The 20,437-nt window shown below is 38.4% G+C and overlaps 3 protein-coding genes across 3 annotated transcripts; 1 reads left to right on the forward strand and 2 right to left on the reverse strand.

Annotated features, from left to right (window-relative positions):
* Positions 1 to 3,497: 3,497 nt before the first annotated feature.
* tmem125b (transmembrane protein 125b) lies at positions 3,498 to 5,492 on the forward strand. The gene is made up of 2 exons (XM_042497053.2): positions 3,498 to 4,318; positions 4,436 to 5,492. Exon 2 carries the CDS (start codon positions 4,471 to 4,473, stop codon positions 5,173 to 5,175), a length of 705 nt encoding a protein of 234 aa, XP_042352987.1. The 5' UTR covers positions 3,498 to 4,318; positions 4,436 to 4,470; the 3' UTR covers positions 5,176 to 5,492.
* Positions 5,422 to 10,460, reverse strand: LOC121950957 (uncharacterized). The gene is made up of 3 exons (XM_042497100.2): positions 10,327 to 10,460; positions 7,811 to 7,994; positions 5,422 to 7,641 (listed from the first exon to the last, which is right to left on the reverse strand). Exons 1-3 carry the CDS (start codon positions 10,435 to 10,437, stop codon positions 7,244 to 7,246), a joined length of 693 nt encoding a protein of 230 aa, XP_042353034.2. The 5' UTR covers positions 10,438 to 10,460; the 3' UTR covers positions 5,422 to 7,243.
* A 7,089-nt stretch (positions 10,461 to 17,549) lies between these two features.
* Positions 17,550 to 20,409, reverse strand: LOC121950928 (protein shisa-like-2B). Its single transcript, XM_042497060.2, has 3 exons — positions 20,098 to 20,409; positions 18,668 to 18,804; positions 17,550 to 18,474 (listed from the first exon to the last, which is right to left on the reverse strand). The coding sequence occupies exons 1-3, from the start codon at positions 20,277 to 20,279 to the stop codon at positions 18,233 to 18,235; spliced, it is 561 nt and encodes a 186-aa protein (XP_042352994.2). The 5' UTR covers positions 20,280 to 20,409; the 3' UTR covers positions 17,550 to 18,232.
* Between the last annotated feature and the right edge of the window lie 28 nt (positions 20,410 to 20,437).

Genomic DNA, 20,437 nt, shown 5'->3' on the forward strand with positions numbered 1-20,437 from the left:
TGCAAAATAAAAAGTAAATAAATGAATAAATTATAGATACCAACATAGAGTCAAAATTGTTTTGCCCAAAATGTATTCCCTTGTCTTACAGAAAGGACATTTACATTTTTACAGTTAAAAACGTCCATCTGTAAGGAGGTTTTAGGGTGCACTATAACGCAAGAAAAGTGTTTTTATTCAGCACTATTCAGACACAAGGCACAAAGTGCTTTACAGCGGCACAGAAATGCATTAAACATAAGACATTGAGAACGCATTAAAGCTGAAAAGAAAAAAGATTGGACAGAAATTGTATTTTGACGACAATAAAAGCAAGATGCAAAAGCAAGCAAATAAATAGTTGCAAATTAAAAACAAGTCATGTATCCAATTCTTTGGAAAGCCACAGTAAAATTAAAAAAAAAAAACGTTAAGCCCTGATTTAAATGAGCTGACAGTTTCAGCATAACTCAGATATTCAGAAAACCTTTTTCACAGGTAGACGGGATAAAAACTACAAGCTTCCTAACACAAGTAAACCTGTTCCAGGTGGCCTGAGAGCTCTGGATGCTTCATAACATGCAACTAAACCCAAAACCTATTGAGGCAAGTGGCCATTTGCTGCTTTATAGACATTAGAGATTTGTAGGAATCCTAGCTCCTTTTAAATAAGTAGTCAAAATATTTGGGAATTACAGTACAATGACAGCAAATACAAAAACAAGTCCCTGTCCAAACACATACAGACTGCTCTCTATACATGTCATGCTAGAATTGTAGCCGCCTTTGGTAAGTAATCAATAAAAAGCACAGTGATAAAATTTCACACCAAGGAATTTATGATATGTAATTTACTCGCACATCTGTGCATCCATTTGTCCATCCATTTTTTACATCCAGTTTCATCAGAGCCATTCTGGAGTTTCTCCCAGAATGCAACAGGCATCCACAAGGCTAACAAACAGACAAACAGATAAACAAACATTTACCAGCTGTTCAGAAAGATGCCAAATACATGATAATGTATCACAATCATTTTTTTCAGATACTGTTGCATTTTTCTTGATTGCTGGGCTGATTGCTTTAACATATTATAATGAGGGCAGCATTCGTCACAAATAGATTTATGTATGTATGTATAAGTATGCATGTATCATTAATACATTTTGTAGCATGGTAAAAACAAGACTAGAAGCACTGCTAGAGTTACCTAGCAACTGTGTCTACTTGATGGTGCAGCAAAGGCTGCAAGAAAGTTTAGTAACTATAAGTAGTAAGCAATTATCATAATTATCTGACATGCCTCATATCTTGATTAAAGTGGTTTGATGGCCACAGAGTAACATGGTTTTTTTGTTTTTTTTGTTTGTTTTTTCTGTTGCCACCTTGTGGTTGAATCATCTGTTGTAATTTTAAGGCTGTATCCTGCACTTAGTGATATCATCCACTGGGGGGCGAAAGTGCATTTTGAGCTAATCAGAAAGTGATCACATCACCTTTGTGATGTTATGGCACTGGATTTGACTGCTATAAGTTCAGTACTTAGTTCATTCTGCTCATACTTTGCACTGTTCCATTCTGTTAAGTACAGAGCTATATATATATATATATATATATATGCAAGTGCTTGTAATAATGTTACAGGACAGGTGTGGTTTTTGAGGAAAATAACTAATAATATCACAGCTGAGCTAAGAGGTACTTTCAGTCACAATTGAGAGGAACTCCACAGCTGAAAATGACACACTTGTTCAGTAACAGTAAAGATTATTCATTACAGTTCATATAAAGAGGTTGTGCTTCAACAATAGGATTCTTAGTGGAGTGCTAAACAGTGAAGTGAAGTTATTGCAAAAAAAACCAAAAAACTACCTTTTCCTTTTTTGTAATAAGCTCAATGATTCATTTCACTTAGCTCAAAAAACAAATCTGTAGACAAAAGTACTTGAAGTTGAATTCTCTACCGGTTCAGGCTTAATGGAGGAGTGGCCAGAAAGTTCAATTTTAGTCTCATTTGGCTAAAGCACCTTCTTCCATTTGTTTTGGAGAATCCCCCACGTGCCTTTTGGTGAATCCCAAAAGTGTTTCATTACTTTCTTCAAGAAATGGCTTTTATTTTCTGGCAACTCTTCATAAAGCCCGGCACAGTGGACTCTGTGGTTCTATCAACAGATAGTCCAGTCTCTGCTGTGGAGAGCTCCTTCAGGGTTATCTTTGGTCCCTTTGTTGTCTCTCTGTGTAATATCCTTCTTGTCTGGTCTGTGAGTTTCAGTGGGCAGCCCTCTCTTGCCAGGTTTGTTGTGGTGCCATATTTTTAACATTATGTAATTATTAATTTCATAGAGCTCAGTGGATTTTCAAAGTTTCAGACATTTTTTATAATCTTAATCCTGATCTATACTTCTCCAAAACATTGTCTCTGACCTGTGTGGAAAGCTCCTGGGTCTTTATGGAACCACTTGCCTGGTGGAAAACCTTGCGTTGTGGTGCTGCAGACTCTGTGCCTCTTCTAAAGACCATGTGACTCTTGAAGTGCACACAGGTGGACATTATTTAACTAATTAAAGTCTTAAAGGTAATGGGTCGCACCAGGTCTTATTTAGAGGCTAGGAGGTGAATACAATTCCACTAACCACTTTTATTATTATTTTTTAGATTTTTATTTTTTAAATTTATTTCATTTAGAATATTTTTATGATTTTTTTGTAGATCCATTACAAAATAAATAAATAAAAACAAAAATCCAAGTAAAAATCCATTTAAAATACAGGTTGTAATGTAACAAAATAAAATAAAATGCCAAGGGGGGTGAATACTTTTGTAACGTACTGATATCAGTTTGTTAGGCCAACAATGTTCTCATCTAAATTGACACCACAAAGCAAAAAAAAAAAAGGGCATTACCCAAAATATCAAACTAAACTTTTTACCCCCTGAAACCTGAAGAGGAATTACTTTTCTTGTGTTGCTTTTAGATGCCTAAGTATCTAACCCTTTGAACCCGGAAAAAATTGGTTAGATTTCTTCTAAAACATGGCGAGGAAAGGCAATGAGCAACTTGGTAAGAAATGTTCCACAAATTGCAAGAAATTAATAGATTTAGAAAATATTTTTTTTAAAAGCTAGGGAAAAATGTCTAGTGTAAAAAGAAAAAGCCAGGGCAAAGCAATATTTATAATTATCATAATACATAATAAGTCTTGTTTGCCTATTTTATTTTTATTTAATTTATTCATTTTTATTTAATTATTTTTACAAATTTTCAGAAAATTTTCCTATATTTTTTTTACTAATTTCTTGCTAACTTTTGGGTCACTTCTTCTTTTATTCCTCATTGCTGCCTACTTATGTTTTTTAAAGAAATTAAGCCAATTTGCTCAGGTTTCAAAGGGTTAAAGTCAATGCAAAATGTTTTGAAGCGATATTTTCAGCAATAGCAGGTGTTATTGGGGGACACAGATCAGCCAGCCCGTGTCAGTGAGCATCTCATTGAGGAGAGGCACCATTCACTGTGGCTTATCTAAGAGGCTCAGCATAGTGTGTGTGAATGACGCCATCCTCGGGATCACAGAAACACCATTATCAGTACACACTGACATCACTCAGCCTTCCACAACAGCAACGCAGCACCCCTCCATGGCTCACACACTCCACAGCCTGCCTCCTGCAGCACAGTCATTGTGTTCACCCGTCAGCCCCATTGTCTGTGTCGGGGAAAGGGGGACAATGTCGCCAATCTCTGTCCAAACCATGATCCAACACACTGCTATTGTGACCCGTCTCCACTTAACCAGGCAAGATGGTGTTCCCGTGTGATGAGGGGAGAACGGGGTCGGCGAGGTCGTCTGTTCTGCCTGGCACTGGGGAGGAGAATGTAAGCAGGGCACAAATTATCAATCTGTGACGCTAGTAGAGTCACTGTGGTGATCATGAGCAGCCATGTGGACAGGCTACGCAAACTCCACTGAGCCAGGATGTCAACATCATCATCACTTCTGTCCTTTCAGTGAGTATTACACAGTGAATGTCCCTGCCTCACTGGAGTGCTCGCTGTTTTTCTGCCCCCAGCGTAAAGTCAGGATCACCCTGCCCTCTACACCAAGAAGAGTTTCATCCTTGAGAGCAGTTTGAGCAAATTAGTTTACCACCTCACCATTGGAAAAAGTTCCTTGAAGCTGGATTTTTTTTCTGCATGACACACCACCTCGTCTACAGAATGAAGCAACGAGACCAAACAGCTTTAGGATCTTCTGTGCTAGCTTTTGTAATGCTTTGACTAAAGTTGTGTGATGGGATGCAGATGGATGAACAGCAGGACATGACACTCATCTGACACCAAGTGAGTATTTTTTTTTTTTTCATAAATGCTAAGATGAAGCACAGGGTGTTTCTGCTGATAATGTGGTTGTGGTGTATTGGAAAGTAGCAGATAAAATCTTTTTCTGCACTCTCTTAGTCTGTTTTTGGGCTGGGTGAGCTGTGACCATCACCATGCAGACCTTCTACCAGCCTCACCATACCATCCGCCACCCCCCAGGTCTCTACCTGGACCCCACCCTGCTGCAGCACCGTGTCCTGGAGGATCAAGTGGAGCTGTGGTGGTTCAGGGAGCCACGCCGCTCCCTGTTGTGCTACTGTACCTCTGTTGCCCTTATAGTGGGGCTGGGCCTCGGAGGCGTGGGCCTCCTCTCCACCACAACCAGCCTGTCCGGTGAGTGGCGCCTCGGGGTGGGCACTACTCTGTGCCTCTTAGCCCTGGCTGTTCTTCTCAAGCAGCTCCTCAGCTCTGCCATCCAGGACATGAACTGCGTGCGCAGCTGGCGTCGGATCGACCAGCTGAAGAGCGGCGGGAGGGCTGACCCGGCGCTTATCTTAGCTGTGGGGCTGGCAGTGATGCTCTGTGGGACTGTGCTTCTCTGTGTGGCCACAATTGGCAGCCAAGGTCATGACAGAAAGGAGATGTTGGTGTCTAGTCTGGTGCTGATGGCTGCCGGGGCGGGCATGGCTCTGGCTGTAGCGGGTTATGGCGTGCTCATCTACCTTAAAAGAAGAAGAGAGCAGAGGAGGAGGATGATGATGAGAATGAGCAGAGCGAGGAGGCTGGGGGGTCGAGCTGTCAGGGTGTTCAGTGTCTCAGGGGGACAGATGAGCCAGGCCAGGAGAGAGACATCCTCCAGCAGGACCAGCCTGATCTGAAAGGACCAAATGGGAGAAATCGCTTCGAGAAAAGCATCAAAGAGTCTGTGAAAAGAAAAATTTTGACTACATTTGCCTTGCAGATGCACAAAAAGGAAAAGAAAAGATGAATTTGCAGAGCATCAGCCGTAGTCTTGACCTCAGTCAGTATTCAAAACATCACAATGTTCTCTGTATTCACTCTGTATTGAGTCTGTTTTCCACTGACTCAAAGACTGAGGCTAGCAAAGTGAATGAAAGAATGAATGACATTTGAATTATAAGGAATTTATTCATCAAGTACATTTCCAATAAAATGATGTCAAACTGTATACAAATGCATTGAAATACTTTTTTTCTATCTTACATGAATACATTTGGGTTCCTGCCGCCCACACGCGCAAACACTTTTGAGCTGAAATCTGTAACTTTCTGTAGATTTGGACCACAACAGTGATGAAGTATAATGATGTTTGATATCTTTGGTGTCGATTCACAGCCAAGATATCATCAGCCAAAAACTTAACTTGAAAATGAATACTTGACGTACTTGACAGGTACTTTCACATTTGTGATTAGTAGGGTATGAACAGCAGCTCCCCATAACTAACATTCAGATATACACACAAATAAAATTCTTTAAAAAAAAAAAAAAAATTCAGATGTAAGGGGAATATAATATATTCTATAATTTATTCTCTGTCAGAAAACTCTGTATGCAAAGATTTAGGGGCATTTATTGGTGAAAATGGTATATACTGTATATAGAAATTTCAGTTCTCAATCCATATAAGTCCATATAAGTTTTTGGATATATAATTTAGTATGCAGATAATCTCCACATCTTCTATCACTGAATCCTCTCTCCTGCCTAACATGCAGTAACAAAGTTTCTATTCACTTCTGCTTAGACATTTTCATTTCAACATATAATCATTTTGGACACAAGTCAAATCATTATTGCATCTTCAGGTGTTTAGAAGCAAATATGACTTATTCACTTTCCTGAAGTTTATTGTGTACTTTTGGCAGTATCCAAACTATGGATCAGGACCCCTCCAAGTCCCAAAACAATTCCAGAGTTTGCTAAATTATTAATTGGAAAAGAATAAAGTGTTCTTTTTCCAACTTTTATTTTAACTTTGTCTTTTTTTAAGGATATTGACACTTTTTTTTACCTATTCCGACATGACCATTATTTAAAGGGACAGTTCACACCAACATCATATATTTCCTCTTATCTATAGGTCTATTAATTAATCTACATTATTTTAGTGTGAGTTGTTGAGTGTTGGAGATATCAGCTGCAGAGATGTCCGTTGTCTCTCAAATATAATGGAACTAGATGGCACTCGGCTCGTGTTGCTTAAAACACCCTAAAAACAAAGAAAAAAGAAAAAAATCGATTTGAAAAACTCACCAGCAATGTTTCTCACTAAAAAAACATGACCCGATTACTTAAGATAATGTGGAGAAAGTATGCATCTACTGCTGGCCCATCTAGCATAACTGAGCTGTCACAAGCATGAGACTCTCATCCATGGTTCGATGCACAGTCCCTTCGGAGAGGTGGTAATGGTTGGGGGGTGATATTTGATAGAAAGAAAATAGTTCCTGCATGAAACTGCTCACAACAAGGTCTGAGGAATATCTTGAGTAACTGGGGCATGATTTCTGGAAAGAGACATTATTGTTTAGTTTTTCAAATGCATTTTTTGGCCCTTCGAGCACTGCAAGCTGAGTAGCATCTAATTCCATTAAATTAAGAGAAAGCAGCCATTTTTACAGCCAATACATCCAACACTTGGCTACTCACATCAAAATAATTTACATTAACAAAAAAACCTACAGATAAGAGGAAAATTATGTATTTTTCATTTCGGAGATAAACTATAGCTTTAAATAAAACAATATGAGGCTTTTTAAGTTTACAGACACATTCAAGGAGTAATAGATTGCAAGTAGACAATAATTCATTTTAAGAGGTAACAAACCTGAAAGGTTCAGAATCACTGCTTCACTGTCAGCTGTCAATCAAAATATTCACTATAGTGTCATTTTATCATAGTTGCAGTCCCCCTTTATCTGATCACCCTATAGTGAACTCAAGATCATCATCACTGTCTTCTATCCCTTCCTCCACATCCTCCTCTCCCTCTCTCTCTGCCCTGTCCCTCTCACTGGTCTGGATGTAGTTATCCTCAATGAAGCCATCATCGTCATCATCCAGCCCTCTGCGAGTCCCTCCACCCACTCCAATTCTGCCTGACACGCTGTGAGGGAAGGGCAGTTCGTCCTGGCCATACTGGCTGACACCGTCAGTCTCTTGGAGCAGGGAGTGTCTGTAGCTGGCCAAGAAGCGATGGAAGAGGCGAAACTTGACAGTCATCACGATGAGGAGTGAGATGGTGAGGACTGTGCCCAGACCTGCTGCCATATAGGACCACTCCACCGACTTTGGGCTCTCGTCACCTGAATCGACTGCCCCTAGGAACACAGCAGAAAAATTTTATTGCATAAGTTATAAAGAGGTCAACACCAGCACATTCAAAGTGTTTCCTGGAACAGAAGTGTTACAGAGTTCAAAGTTCCTCAAACACACCTGGTTGTAAATAGTTAGATGATGGGAAATTACCCAACAGAGTTTGTGACCTACTGTGAATTTCACTTGCGTTGCTATGATTTTCATCTTCCATCAGGAGATGTCTCTGAGCGCCTTTGTGTACCCCAACATCAGATAAAGTAGCCTGCAGTGTTTCTCTGATAAAAGCTCCACAAAGGAAAAACACCACAAAGAGGCTGCAGCTCCACTGGCCCATCTCTGCGTCCTGAGGGAGGACCTGGAAATCAAATCATCAAGTGATTACACCTACTGAGGATCATCATCATGAGAGGTGGAGGAGGGAGGAAGGAGGTTTTATACACAATATGTGTCTCTTAATTTTATATTATAGCATATTTGATATACCAACACAGTCTCACAGAAACATATGAAATGGACAAGACATCTTCACAATGCATTATGTTGTGGTGGGTATGAAATTTCTCAAACTACACTTCTACATTTACTTTATTTATATTTTTTAACACTAATATTTAGAATATGTACTTGATTTTGTATTTATCTTTTTGAGGTGGTTTGGATGTGTTTTTTGTATGAGCCAATAAAGGTTTTTACCACACCTTCATATATATATATATATGAAATAAATAAACAAAATTTTGTGTTACAAAATTCTTTATTGCACACTTTTTTGTACAAAATCTATTGCACGTCTGTCTGTCATGGGGGAGGGATCCCTCCTCAATTGTTCTTCCTGAGGTTTCTACCTTTACCCCTTGTTAAAGGGTTTTGCCTCAGTTGCTGTGAGGGTCTAAGGACAGAGGGATGTCGTGCACTGTAAGACCCCTTGAGGGAAATTGTGATTTGTGACAATGGACTTTATAAAGACAAGTGACTTGACTTGACCACCCCTTGGCTAGGAAATGCAGTGTAGGGAAACACAAAGGATCATAACTTTGAAGGACACCCCCTTTTATTTGCATTTGGAGGGGATCTTTTTGCAGCTATGGAGAGGAGGATCAATCTCCAAAACTCTTTCAGTGTACATATGGGATTGTCCGTACTGCTTTGAGACAGATTCTAAAAGATGCGAATCCTTATTTTGATGTATGACTGATAAAACATCGTGACACCTGCAGTGAGGATGACATCCTTTGTTTCATATTTCATGGCCATTAAATGTTTAACCTGCGTCTTGTGACTTTCAGAGGTGTGGACTTGAGTCACATGACTTGGACCCGAGTCAGACTTGAGTCACAGATTTGATGAATTCAGACTAAATTTAACAAAATCAAAAAAGACTTGCAACTTTACTTAGACTTTAGCACCAGTGACTCATAACTTGAACTTAAGCCTTTTGACTAGGAATACTTGATTCCTTTGTTGTTATTAAAAAGTGTGCCACAGAATAATTCATTGTCCTATATATTCTAAATCAATGAACATTAACTAATTTCCAGCAGGAAATAACCCCAACAAACTAACTTTTCAAGTTGGAAAAATGATACCAAAGATACTTTTGTTTGCATACAAAAACCACACAGTAGTCTACAAAAATAAACTGCAGAATGCAAAATGTGCAACAAAAAAACAGAGATACAATAACTTTCAACAAACTTCTTTTGACCAATAAGTTCAAATTTTGAAAGGCATTCACATTTTTTTGTAAATTTGATCTGTTATCACTCTGTTATTAAAAATGCCATTGCATCTGGTGAAGAGTGTGTTATGACTCTGTCTGTTAGGACTTGAAACATCAAATTTAGGACTTGGGACTTGAGTGCAAAGACTTGACTCACACTTGTGTTTGCAAACCAATGAATTAATCCCAACTCTGGACTATCGATTAGCTTTTGGGGTTTAGAAGGTTAACATTATCTGAATGCTCAAAGCCCAATCAGTTTTGATTGGACATTTATAACGTTGTGAGATGCAGATGCAATTTCCTCTTTATTGTCCTTGTCTTTTCTTTTTTCATATTTCATTTCATAAGGTTTGACTCCATTTACACCATTCAACACATTTGATTTCAAAGATTTCTTGTACCATCTGCATACAATGATACACCATGATTGTCAACATTATTATTAATGATTGCAACCCTTTGTTTCAGGAATCATAACTTAGGTTTTTTTCCCCCCTAAAAGCCATGAGCTGATAGTTGCCTTCAACCAGCCAATTAACCCCTCTCTCGGTACCGGAAAATACTTTTCTAACAAACCATTTTACCTGAACAAAACTTTATGATTAAATAGTCCCCTTTTTCACACGGAAACTGTCACATGATGGCAGTGAGTTGACCAGCATGGTCTTGAGCAATGTCAATAATTATAGTCCTGAACTGCTTATTTATTAACATGAAACATTTAGCATAAGCACACATATGTTATTTAGATGATAATCGTTGATCCATGGAGCAGAATTACAGTGTTTACAGTGTTTCAGGTTAAAGATTTTTATGACAGCAGTACTCAGGTAGATAGCAAACTGTCTCAATCACAAATTACAACAACAGGCCCAAATACCAACATCACTGAGGCACACATAGTAACTCTGCTGTCAGTTTATACAGTCAACAACAATACAAACACAAATCTAAAATTACTTACCTGACAGAAGATAACTGACAGAGTAGGTAGACCTGATTTTAAACTGCTGTTTTTGTCTTCGTCTTCAGCTCCTTCTGAAAAATAAAGAGACTTGCTGGGCAAAGGTTGCATGACATACCATAATACCACGTCTCTGCACCATGCCCTCAAGACAGAGATGTTAATGAGTAACTTTAGGAGGTTTGCCAACAATTTGTACTCCTAATTCTTTTTACATTCACTATTCCAGTCAGTCCGTGGGGTTTTTTAATTTTATTTTGTATATTTATTGTGAGTAATATCCTACTGTTTCCTATTTACACAATTAGCTCTTTCAAAATAGAGGTCAATCATTAGAGGTAATTGGAAATCTAGCAACAAAAGCAAAGAGGGCATTTGGGTAGATTGTCACAATACTTGCATTTGTGCTCTGAGGCCAGATAGTGTCACTGTAATCACACGAGACGTGATTGGAAGAAAAGCTCAGTCTACATCCTCTATGTACATATGGGGCATTTGGGTTAATTTGAAATTTGTTTGGGGTATTTATGGAAGATAAGTGAGTGAAAACACTTGACCTTACATCACTCAAGTGGATTTTTCTTTCATAAAACGTTTTTTTCTTTCTTGATCCATCTCCCACTAAATCAGATGTCTGTAAGTGGTGCTGAGAGGAGGGCAGGCTGAAAAGCACTGAAATGACTCCATGTTGCCTTAGTTTGATATATTAGTGATGCACATAATTATCCCTCCACCCATGGGAGGAAGTAATATGAACTTCAAGTGTAAGAATTATCTGACTCATGACTCCCATCACAGAGCCCTGTTACACAAACCGCAATTTCATCACCAAAAATAGTGCCTTGCTTCTGAAAGGATCGCTGGGACTCATTGTTTTAACAGTGAAGTGCCTTCAGTGAGCCTTCCGACCCCCCTCAAAATACCAGCTTTTATACTTACATGTATATATGTATGCATGCAATGTGTCTGTTCAATGTCTCTGTAAAAAAACAACAACAACTTTTCATGCCACTATCCCTGCTGGAAAACCAGCAATGGGTCTCTAAAAAGCAGCTGGAAATCTAAATGCAAATCAAACAAAATCCTGACTGTTTTTGCTGTGTATTGGTCTCAAACAGTACAAACAGTCTGCAGCTTGGCAAGGTCTCGCTGAGGTGACACGTCATCCAACAATTGGCTTCATGTGTGTTCCATTAAGTCCTGGATGACTGACTAAGTGCATCTGTAGAGTAATAATGCACGCCTCGTTTTGCGCAAGAGAAGTCCAACATAGACTGATAAAGTTGCTTATTTTTTTCACTGTCTGTACAGCCCCGAAATGAATCAAATAGAAGCATCCACACTCTAGTCTTAATATCTTATTTGTTTTCTATTTGCAAGTCCTCCTGTGCTGCACTATACTTTTTCCGGACTACTATTCCAAAAAAAGACAAAGGACAGTTTTGTAAGGCACAGCTCAATCCTTGCAAACCCTTGAAGCATAATAGATGCTAATAGAAGTTTTACAAGTTATTCTCCATTCCAAAAATACAGCTCTCACTCAGAGCACAGATGAATGTGCAGTTAGATTTAGAAAGAAGATCCATCCATTATATATTTTCTCAATATGCTCATTGTCAAACCTGGGATTGGGAAAAATGTATTTGGAGCCAATAAAACTGCTGTTTACTTGAACATTAAAGAAGGAAGCACTGGAGAAATCATGTCATGTGTCTGTCTTCAATCCTTTATCTCACCCAAGAAAATCAAGAAAAATGAGGCCTACAAGATTGATGAATACTTATGACAATGATTAAATCACTTTTGTCATCACAATCATTCCTTTTACTGAATGTTCTTACCAAATTATTTTTTTTAGGAAATGTTCCTGTTTGCTTTAAGGCTCTGTGTCTCTGCAGAGAAAGTTCAGGAACCAAATGTGAGTAGTTAGACTTTAGGAACAATTCACCCCCAAATCAAACATACATTTTCTCTCACCTGTAGTGTTGTTTATCAGTCTGGATTGTTTTGTTATGAGTTGCCAAGTGCATCTACTTATGAATGAGAGGCTCGTGCTCATTGCAGTTGCTCAGATTAGCTAGCCCATTGGTGCTATAGGTTAGATGGATGAGATGAAGTCCTTTAAAAATTTTGCCAGTAATATTTGCTTATCTAATGGAGAAATAATCTTTAAAGAAACGTTGTGTGAGATTTAGGGGCAACTAGTGGGAAGGATTACAGATTGCAACCAGCTCAAACTTCATCGGGTTTGAATTCCTTCAGTGTTCATTGTTAATTAAATAATTGGTGTTTAGTAGGAGCTGAATTATTGGCAGAGGTCTCTTCCTCACCGAAATAAATGGACCAGGTGAAAAAAAAAAACTGCTTAAAACACTGACTAAAGCGGTTTCACATTACAAATCAGTGTTTATCTGACTGACATTGTTTGGCACATAGCAAACAGGCTGTTAGCCCAGCACCTGCTAATGTGTGCTCATCTTTTTATCTCTGATAACTTAACATCTAGCCATTATCCACAGATGTCTCTTCCTCTTTAAAGCAAACAAACTGCATGATTTGAACTGAGTAAAAATATAGAATAAAGCAATTTCACATTAAAAAATCAATGTTCACAATGCTGTCATTATGGAGGGGCTACTAACTATGGTGGCCGATGTGAAAAATGTGAAAGTTCAAGTTGCCCAACTGGGGCCAGTGTTTGGTTTGGGCTACTGACATAGTGGTGCAAAATGGTGATCTCCGTAAACAAGAACCTGCTTCCTATAAACAGTTTATTAAGGTAACGAAAACACAACATTTTTTTATTTTCAGTTGATTATACACAAAGAAGTAGATTAAAGAAGTAGAGTACATGATTATCTTATTTTGAGGATTTATAGTAATAGCCACTGGCATTTTCCATACTGATAATATTTTGCTCATGCCATAAATCTCAGTCTAAGTGCATAAAAATCCTATTACCATGCCAGTGTTTCACATTGTAGATTATATGAGCTGTAACTTGTTAGTTGCGTTTTCATCACATGGCAGCCTGTCAGTAAAAGGGCAGCATCACTCTGCATAATAATCAGATTTTATTGATTCTATTTCAAAAGCTTTGCCAGTAAACCACAATTTATATTCACGGAATGAAAAAACATTGCCATCAAATGCGGAGATGCCATAATGTAAATAAAGGAGACCCTCAGCGTTTGTTCTTCTCTTACATTCATTAGCACGTGTATACGTGCTACAGTCCATTGCTGTGCAATCATTTGCGTTGAAATTTCCGAATGATAAATTGAATTTATCATCATAATGTGCATGAGTACAAAAGAAACTTCATTTCTCCAAGCATTTGACCAGCTTTTTGTGATACTGACATTTTTAGGAACCAACTGCCAAATGAGATTCTTTGTAGTTTGCTTGAGAGTTAATTTTTTCCAGCTCATTTTAACAAAGAAAAAACGGACTGTTGACAGAAGAACACTACTCATGACATTTAAAACTGAGGTCAGTGTCCGTATAACAATTACACAAGCGAAATTTATTCACAAATACAAGACATAACATTTTGCATGAGTTTAGAAATACTTAAGCTACCATTTTTAGCTACAAAAACAAGGGCACTTTGAAGTTTTGTGAATGAAACAGCTATCCAGTAGATACAGAGCATTGTGTGATAAAGCTTTGTTATGTATGCTTTTTCATATGCAGTAACACTGTAAAGACATCAGAACTCTTTAGACAAAGGCTAAATGGCAGGTAACATTTAATGACATTACAAGTTATGCATTACAAGACTGTCCTATGTTATGAGGCATATCTGGATGCAAAATAATGATCTTGATTTAATGTGCATTTAATGAGACAGATAAGAAAATCATTTACAGTTATCTCCTCACTTACAGGGACAGTTTGCCCCCAAATCAAAAATACATATTTTTCCTCAAAGCTGTGTAGTGCGATACAAAGTTTTGGTGTGACTTGCAGAGTGTTGGAGATATCAGATGTCTGCCTTCTCTCCAATATAATGGAACTAGACTTGTGATGTTCACAGTGGAAAAAATATGGATTTGAAAAACAACAGCAATGTCTCTTTCCAGAAATCATGATCTGAGTACTCAAGATAATCACAGACCTTGTTTTGAGCAGTAGAAGCCATCTTTATACTGCATTAATTCTGGCAGCCATATCACTGTGCAGGAGGAAGTGTGCATCTACTGCTACCTCACCGAACACCACTTAGCTAGCGAATGTAATATTTCACGCTGCAAGCGACACAGCAAAAGTCTACAAGACATTTTCAGAGGAAGCCACTGACATTAACCTACAAACTGATACCCAACACTTGTTGCTGTGGACAGGTGTGAAGTTGAACTGCATGCTTTTGGCTTGAGCTGTGGTACTGTGTTACTTGACTTAATTAGCAGACAGTATGGGAGCTTTATGTGTATTGTGGTGCACATGGGGATGCAATGGGGTGGTGGAATGTCATGTTAAAATGACCATATGAAACCTTGTGGCTTGCAGCAGACACACACAAGCCTGTGAAAACATAACGTTGAGCACTCAGGCAACACTTCAGCAGTGACTCCATGGTATTGTAGTTGGCCAGGCTGTTGCATTATTGCTTGTAGTATGTACAGCATTTCAGCTGAGCTGAGAAGGACACCGTTAATGTTTACATCTCCTCGTGCTGTTGTGAGTGCTAGCCTTTTATCCATGAGTAGATGCACACTTCATTCTGTACATTGATGTGGTTGTTGGGTGTAGGTCAGAAAGAAAATAGTTGGTGGGTATAGTTTGGTCAAACAAAAAAAGTTCCTGTATGAAAGTGCTCACAACAAGGTCTGTGGATTATTTTGAGTAACCAATTCATGATTTCTGGAAAGAGACATTGTTGTTGAGTTTTTCAAATGTATGTATTTATTTATTTTTATTTATTTATTTATTTATTTATTGGTGTTTTGAGCACCACAAGCTGATTACCATCAAGTTCCTTTATACTGGGGAGAGGTAGACATCTCTTTGGCTGATATCTTCAACCCTTTGCAACTAACACATCTAGACTGATAAACAGATTTTTAGGGGAACTGTCCATTCAAATATGAGGATAGTTTTTGAGGACATTTTTCTAAGTCTGTAGTCAAACGGTACAGTACATGACAGACAGATTTTAAAATATTAGTGTATCCTTTAAGTTGTTTAGTTTGGAATTACTGAATAAAAGAGACTTTAAGAAATGTCCTTAGTTGAGTGGCATAGTGGTCAGACAGCTTTGTGTTTCATTTCATCTTTATAATAATTTGCAAACTGTACTAGTATGCAGGGGTAGGCTGGTAGCATCCATAGTGCTACTATGGAGCAGTGGCTACAAAGAAAGCTTGCCAAAAATTAAGGCTCTTTGTAACACTTAGCAAACTGAATAACTAACCTCAGAGAGAGATAAGCAGATCATCTGTTTTTCTACAGTTTCAACTATAACCTTTCATTTCCCAATATGCCTATTACAAAAATGATTCATTTAAGCTTCATCTGCCACCTCAATAGTGTGAGTTGAAACCAAAAACAACCATGTGTTAAAATGCAAGGGGCTGCATCGGTGGGGGCTTTGTAGCCAAAGCAATAATAATTGATTACCCTGTGTTATACTGAATTTAAAAAAAAAAAAAAAACTCTAGTGAACAATGAATCCAAAAACAGAGACGTTTCTTGATTAATTGAAGTATAGGGGGCTGTGTTTAACAACAGCAAACTATATCAAACATTTGCTGTTATTAAATGCAGACTTCTGTGACTTCATTTCATCAAGTATTTTCTGTGTTTGTGGATATTTTGTACACCATCCATGCTATAAAAACAAAGTTTCCCTCACAAATTCAAGGTAACCTGGGATGAGTAATTGATGTAATGGAGCAAATGATCTGTCTGTGGGTGAAGAATTCCTTTAAGGTGAACTGTGAAATACATTCAAGTCTAGTTTGGGTAGCAGATGTGTGAATTTGAAGGCTTATCAAAGGCCTAAACCCTGCATATAATACTCTCAGACAAGATTTTGTGGCTCAGGAATGATCACGTTTAAATTATAGTCTTTCATCACAATAAACATCTATGAAGTAATCTACAAATAATGTGTGCTTGCATGGTTAGAAAAGTTGAGCAAGACAACTCTGCATTTCCCCCCAACTCTGCTCCCACAGCATAATCAAAAATGAATGAGGGAAATTCAAGAATTTTATGCACAGTTTAAAGTCGGTCTAAATGCAGTCTAATATTTGGTTAGTTTAAGTAACACAAACAACTGATTGTTAGTTCAGGCAGAGCACTGAGATTGCGCTTGTATTGGCTGATTGGTATTAGATGCTTCACAATCACAGGCTAATTTACATTTGTGTTGCTTTTAGCTGACAATTAACATCCAATTCTTGCTGGTGTAGAGTCAGCTATTATAATGCGGCACCCATCACTGTGACTCTGCTGATCACGTTCATGCCAGCTGCTGCCACCACTCACTCCTCTACCCCAAACTCCTCCTAATTTTGGTATTGTTGATTCAGTTAAGACTAGGTGCACACATATGTGTTCATTATTCTCTCAGCTGAATCCTTGTTGCGACTTGGATTATCCTGAGAGCCCCATTAATAAAGAGCATATACTGAGTGTATAACCATGGTCTATAAAAGGTCAATTCATGATGTCCTGACAACGGAATAGTTAAAGGAACAGTTCACCCCTAAATCACAAATAACAAACCCTACAGCTTAGCCAAAGGGATGCCATTAATGTTTACATCTCTGTGGATTATTCTGAGTAACCTGCTCATGTTTTCAGGAAAGAGACATTGCTGTTGTGTTTTCAAATATATTTTTTTGGCATTTTGTGCACCACAACTTGAGTGCCATCTAGTTCCATTACATTTGAGAGAAGACAGACATCTCTATGGCTGATATCGCCAACACTCAGCAGCACCAGAACTATCTAGATGAATAAATAGCACTATAGGTTTACAGAAAAAAAAATATGTGTTTTTGACTTTGGGTTGAACTGTCCCTTTAATGGCACATGCCACAAAAAAGCAACATTCCCATTTTGATCCCAGCTGGGGCCTTTTGTCATACCCCTCTCTCTGCTAATGACCTGTCTGCCTCTTCACTGGCAGCTGTTAATTAAAAGCCAAAAATGTCAAAAGAATACAAAAAAAATAAGCTTTTTCATGTGTCTCTGAATGAAACTGGTCATGAAAAGAACCCAGCTTTGACTGTATGTAGGAAACTCAGACATAAGTCATTTTTTAACAATGAAGAACCACATGGCTGTAATTTTTCTGGTGTCATCACGCTGTAGATCTTCGCATTAAATCCTTCAGTCCCTGAGTAAAAGGTCTACGTAACCCTTCTTTGCAAGGTTGCAGTCAGATTCCACAGCCAGGATGTTAAGACTCTGCTGTTATCTTGATGTGTTAGGTTCTTTTTCCTGCTAAAAGTCACATCTTCACCATCTCTCCTAGATGCACATTAAACTGTACATCCTGGATTGTAGCACTTGGTCTATGTCACCAGAACAGATGTTTTTTTTCAATGAGTCTTTGGCTTTCTTGAGGCCACTTACAAACATTATCTTTCACGAACATGGAGGATAATTCATTTCTGTCCATATGCTCTCAATTACTGTTGCAAGTTGTTGAAACACTTATGCAGCCATGAGGAGGAGGAAAGAAACGTAGTATGTGAAGAAATTCAATGAAGGCTTTTCAGAGAGCGCTCATCGTGTACGGTTAAGTTTAATCTAAAGCAGTCTGAATTCCCCTTTTTTCTCCATTAGTATTACTTGATATTTACTCCCATACACACCACAATATTATTAGTCAGCAACTGTTCCTCCCATTGTCCCAGTCGTCCCCTAGCAGCGTAGTCCACCTCCAGATTCACTGACTCTCTTGATCTCTGGACTGCTGGTCCCATTTTTTAAGTCTCTCCGAGGTCTGCGAAGGATTTTCCGCTTTCATGCCGGTGACGGTAGCTGTGAAACACCTCTGGAACAGGAGCTCAGGGTCTGGTGGCTGGTTATCGCAGTCCAGCTTCCTGCTCATGAAGTGTTTCCTGAATCCCTGCGGACCTGAGACACATGTCACTCTCACATGACTGGATCCTTCACTGGGATCTCCTTCTGAAAAACACACAGACAGTTGCACAAAGCTGACAATCGCAGAGCATCTAAACCAATCACAAAACAAAAACGGGTCATTATATACCTGAAAATTGCAGCAATTTTCTCTGAATTGCGGACTTTAAAGAAAATCACATAAAAAAATAAGCTTTTTTTTTTTTTATTCCCACGGTAGGCCTACACACACACTAACCTGGTGCTCTGAGGGGTAGGCCGTTGTCAAGACGACTGGGTTTGGTGGCGATGAAGAGGTAGCAAAGGACACATACGGTGATGAGGAAGGCAAGGAGGACTACTGCTGCAATCGATAGACCAACCAGAGCGCCAATACTGAGGAGAGGAGGAGATAAGAGAGGAGAGAGAGGGAGAAAGAGGAGACAGTGTGAAGTGTTATGTGAAGAAGAGAATACCAAAGGGGGAAGATCAATACAGAATATTTAATAATTCATTAAAGGATATGAGATGATATAAAATGGATTGAAGTACAGAAAGATGAATGAAAATACTCTATTCATATTGGCAAGGTATTTGAAAAATGTGAGATCTTTTTTAAAATCCACTATCTATCTATCCATCTATCTATACATACATACATACACACATGCATACTTGCATATATGGTGTAGTTGTTTTTAAGACAAGATGTACCTTCATTGATTCTCAAATAGAAAATGTGTGACCAAATTTTTAAAAAAAAACGACCACATTTAAATATAGTTACAAGCAGTAGATTCAGGTCAACACAGACCATTAAAAGTTAAAAGGGGTGAAGGATAAAGTCCTTTGACAGTTTCTGACCCCTGCATTAAACAAAACTGTCAGATTTTATGACAATCAGACAGATGCTCATTCATTTACAATAAAACTTATGTGGGCAAATCCTGCAAGTTTTGTGACAACTTTTTGTCACATTAGTTTTGGAATTAGAACTATTAATTGCTAAGACACACCACTTTTAAAGATCATTGGCCAAAATCTTCTAAACACAATGACATATCAACAAACTTTTGGAAACTTTTGATCAGCTTGTTTCAATGATGATACACAGAAAATGTGTTTCTCATCAGACCTGCAGTTTAGGAGATGTCAAAATGTATTTCAAAACTGATTTCCAAATAAATCAAAATGTTGTAAAATCTAGTCATTCAGACTTAAGTGTTTGTTGAGGCAAATGTGTTTGTGTTTGTGTTTACACAGATATGTGTCTGTACCAAATTTCGTGCGTATCAGACTTATGGCATTGGAATTATGAATTTTCAAAGTGGACCTTTAATTATAGCACCCCCATCAGGCTCATTGATTTTTAACAGCATTTGGTCACAGTGCATGAAAAATAAAGAAACGGATGGAAAAAGAATAAGAAACCATAAGCGCATGAAAATTAAAAACTCAAAGAGCTGAGCTGTAGCAACGTAGGTTACAAAGAACCTCAGCAATTGATTAATTCGCTTTTGAAAAGTCCGTCTGAGTCATAAAATAATCTATGCAACACGTTAGTCAAGGTTTACAACAGGTGCTCCTGCTGCACATGTTTCTGGATAGAAACAACTGTACGCACAGTGATGAGCTGATCATGATCGAAATATGTGACGGAATAAGTAAAGAAAATAATGACTGCAATACCTCAACCACCACATGTATCCATACTCATATGGGAAAAAACTGTTGGGATCGTCACAGCAATACTTGACATCATTAAATCCGCAGCAGTAGACAGCAGCAGCAGCGCTGCCAGGTTTGGGGCAGGAGAAGCCGTCCTCAAACACTCCGTCAGCGCTGTAGTAACTGCTGCACTCAGCGCTCATGCTGCAGCAGGAGGGTGAATGTAAGAGAGGAAAAACACTTTTTATCCGCTGATTCAAGTGAAAAAGAAGAAGAAAAGGATCCCCGCGTCCTCAGTTGAAGGTGTTGTTAAACCAGTCTGTTTCTCCATCAGTGTGTGCTTGCCTGTGAGTGGACAGAG

Source organism: Plectropomus leopardus, chromosome 12 (assembly GCF_026936395.1).
Source record: "Plectropomus leopardus strain MGB_pleo_1.0 chromosome 12, ASM2693639v1, whole genome shotgun sequence".
NCBI classification, from domain to species: domain Eukaryota; kingdom Metazoa; phylum Chordata; class Actinopteri; order Perciformes; family Serranidae; genus Plectropomus; species Plectropomus leopardus.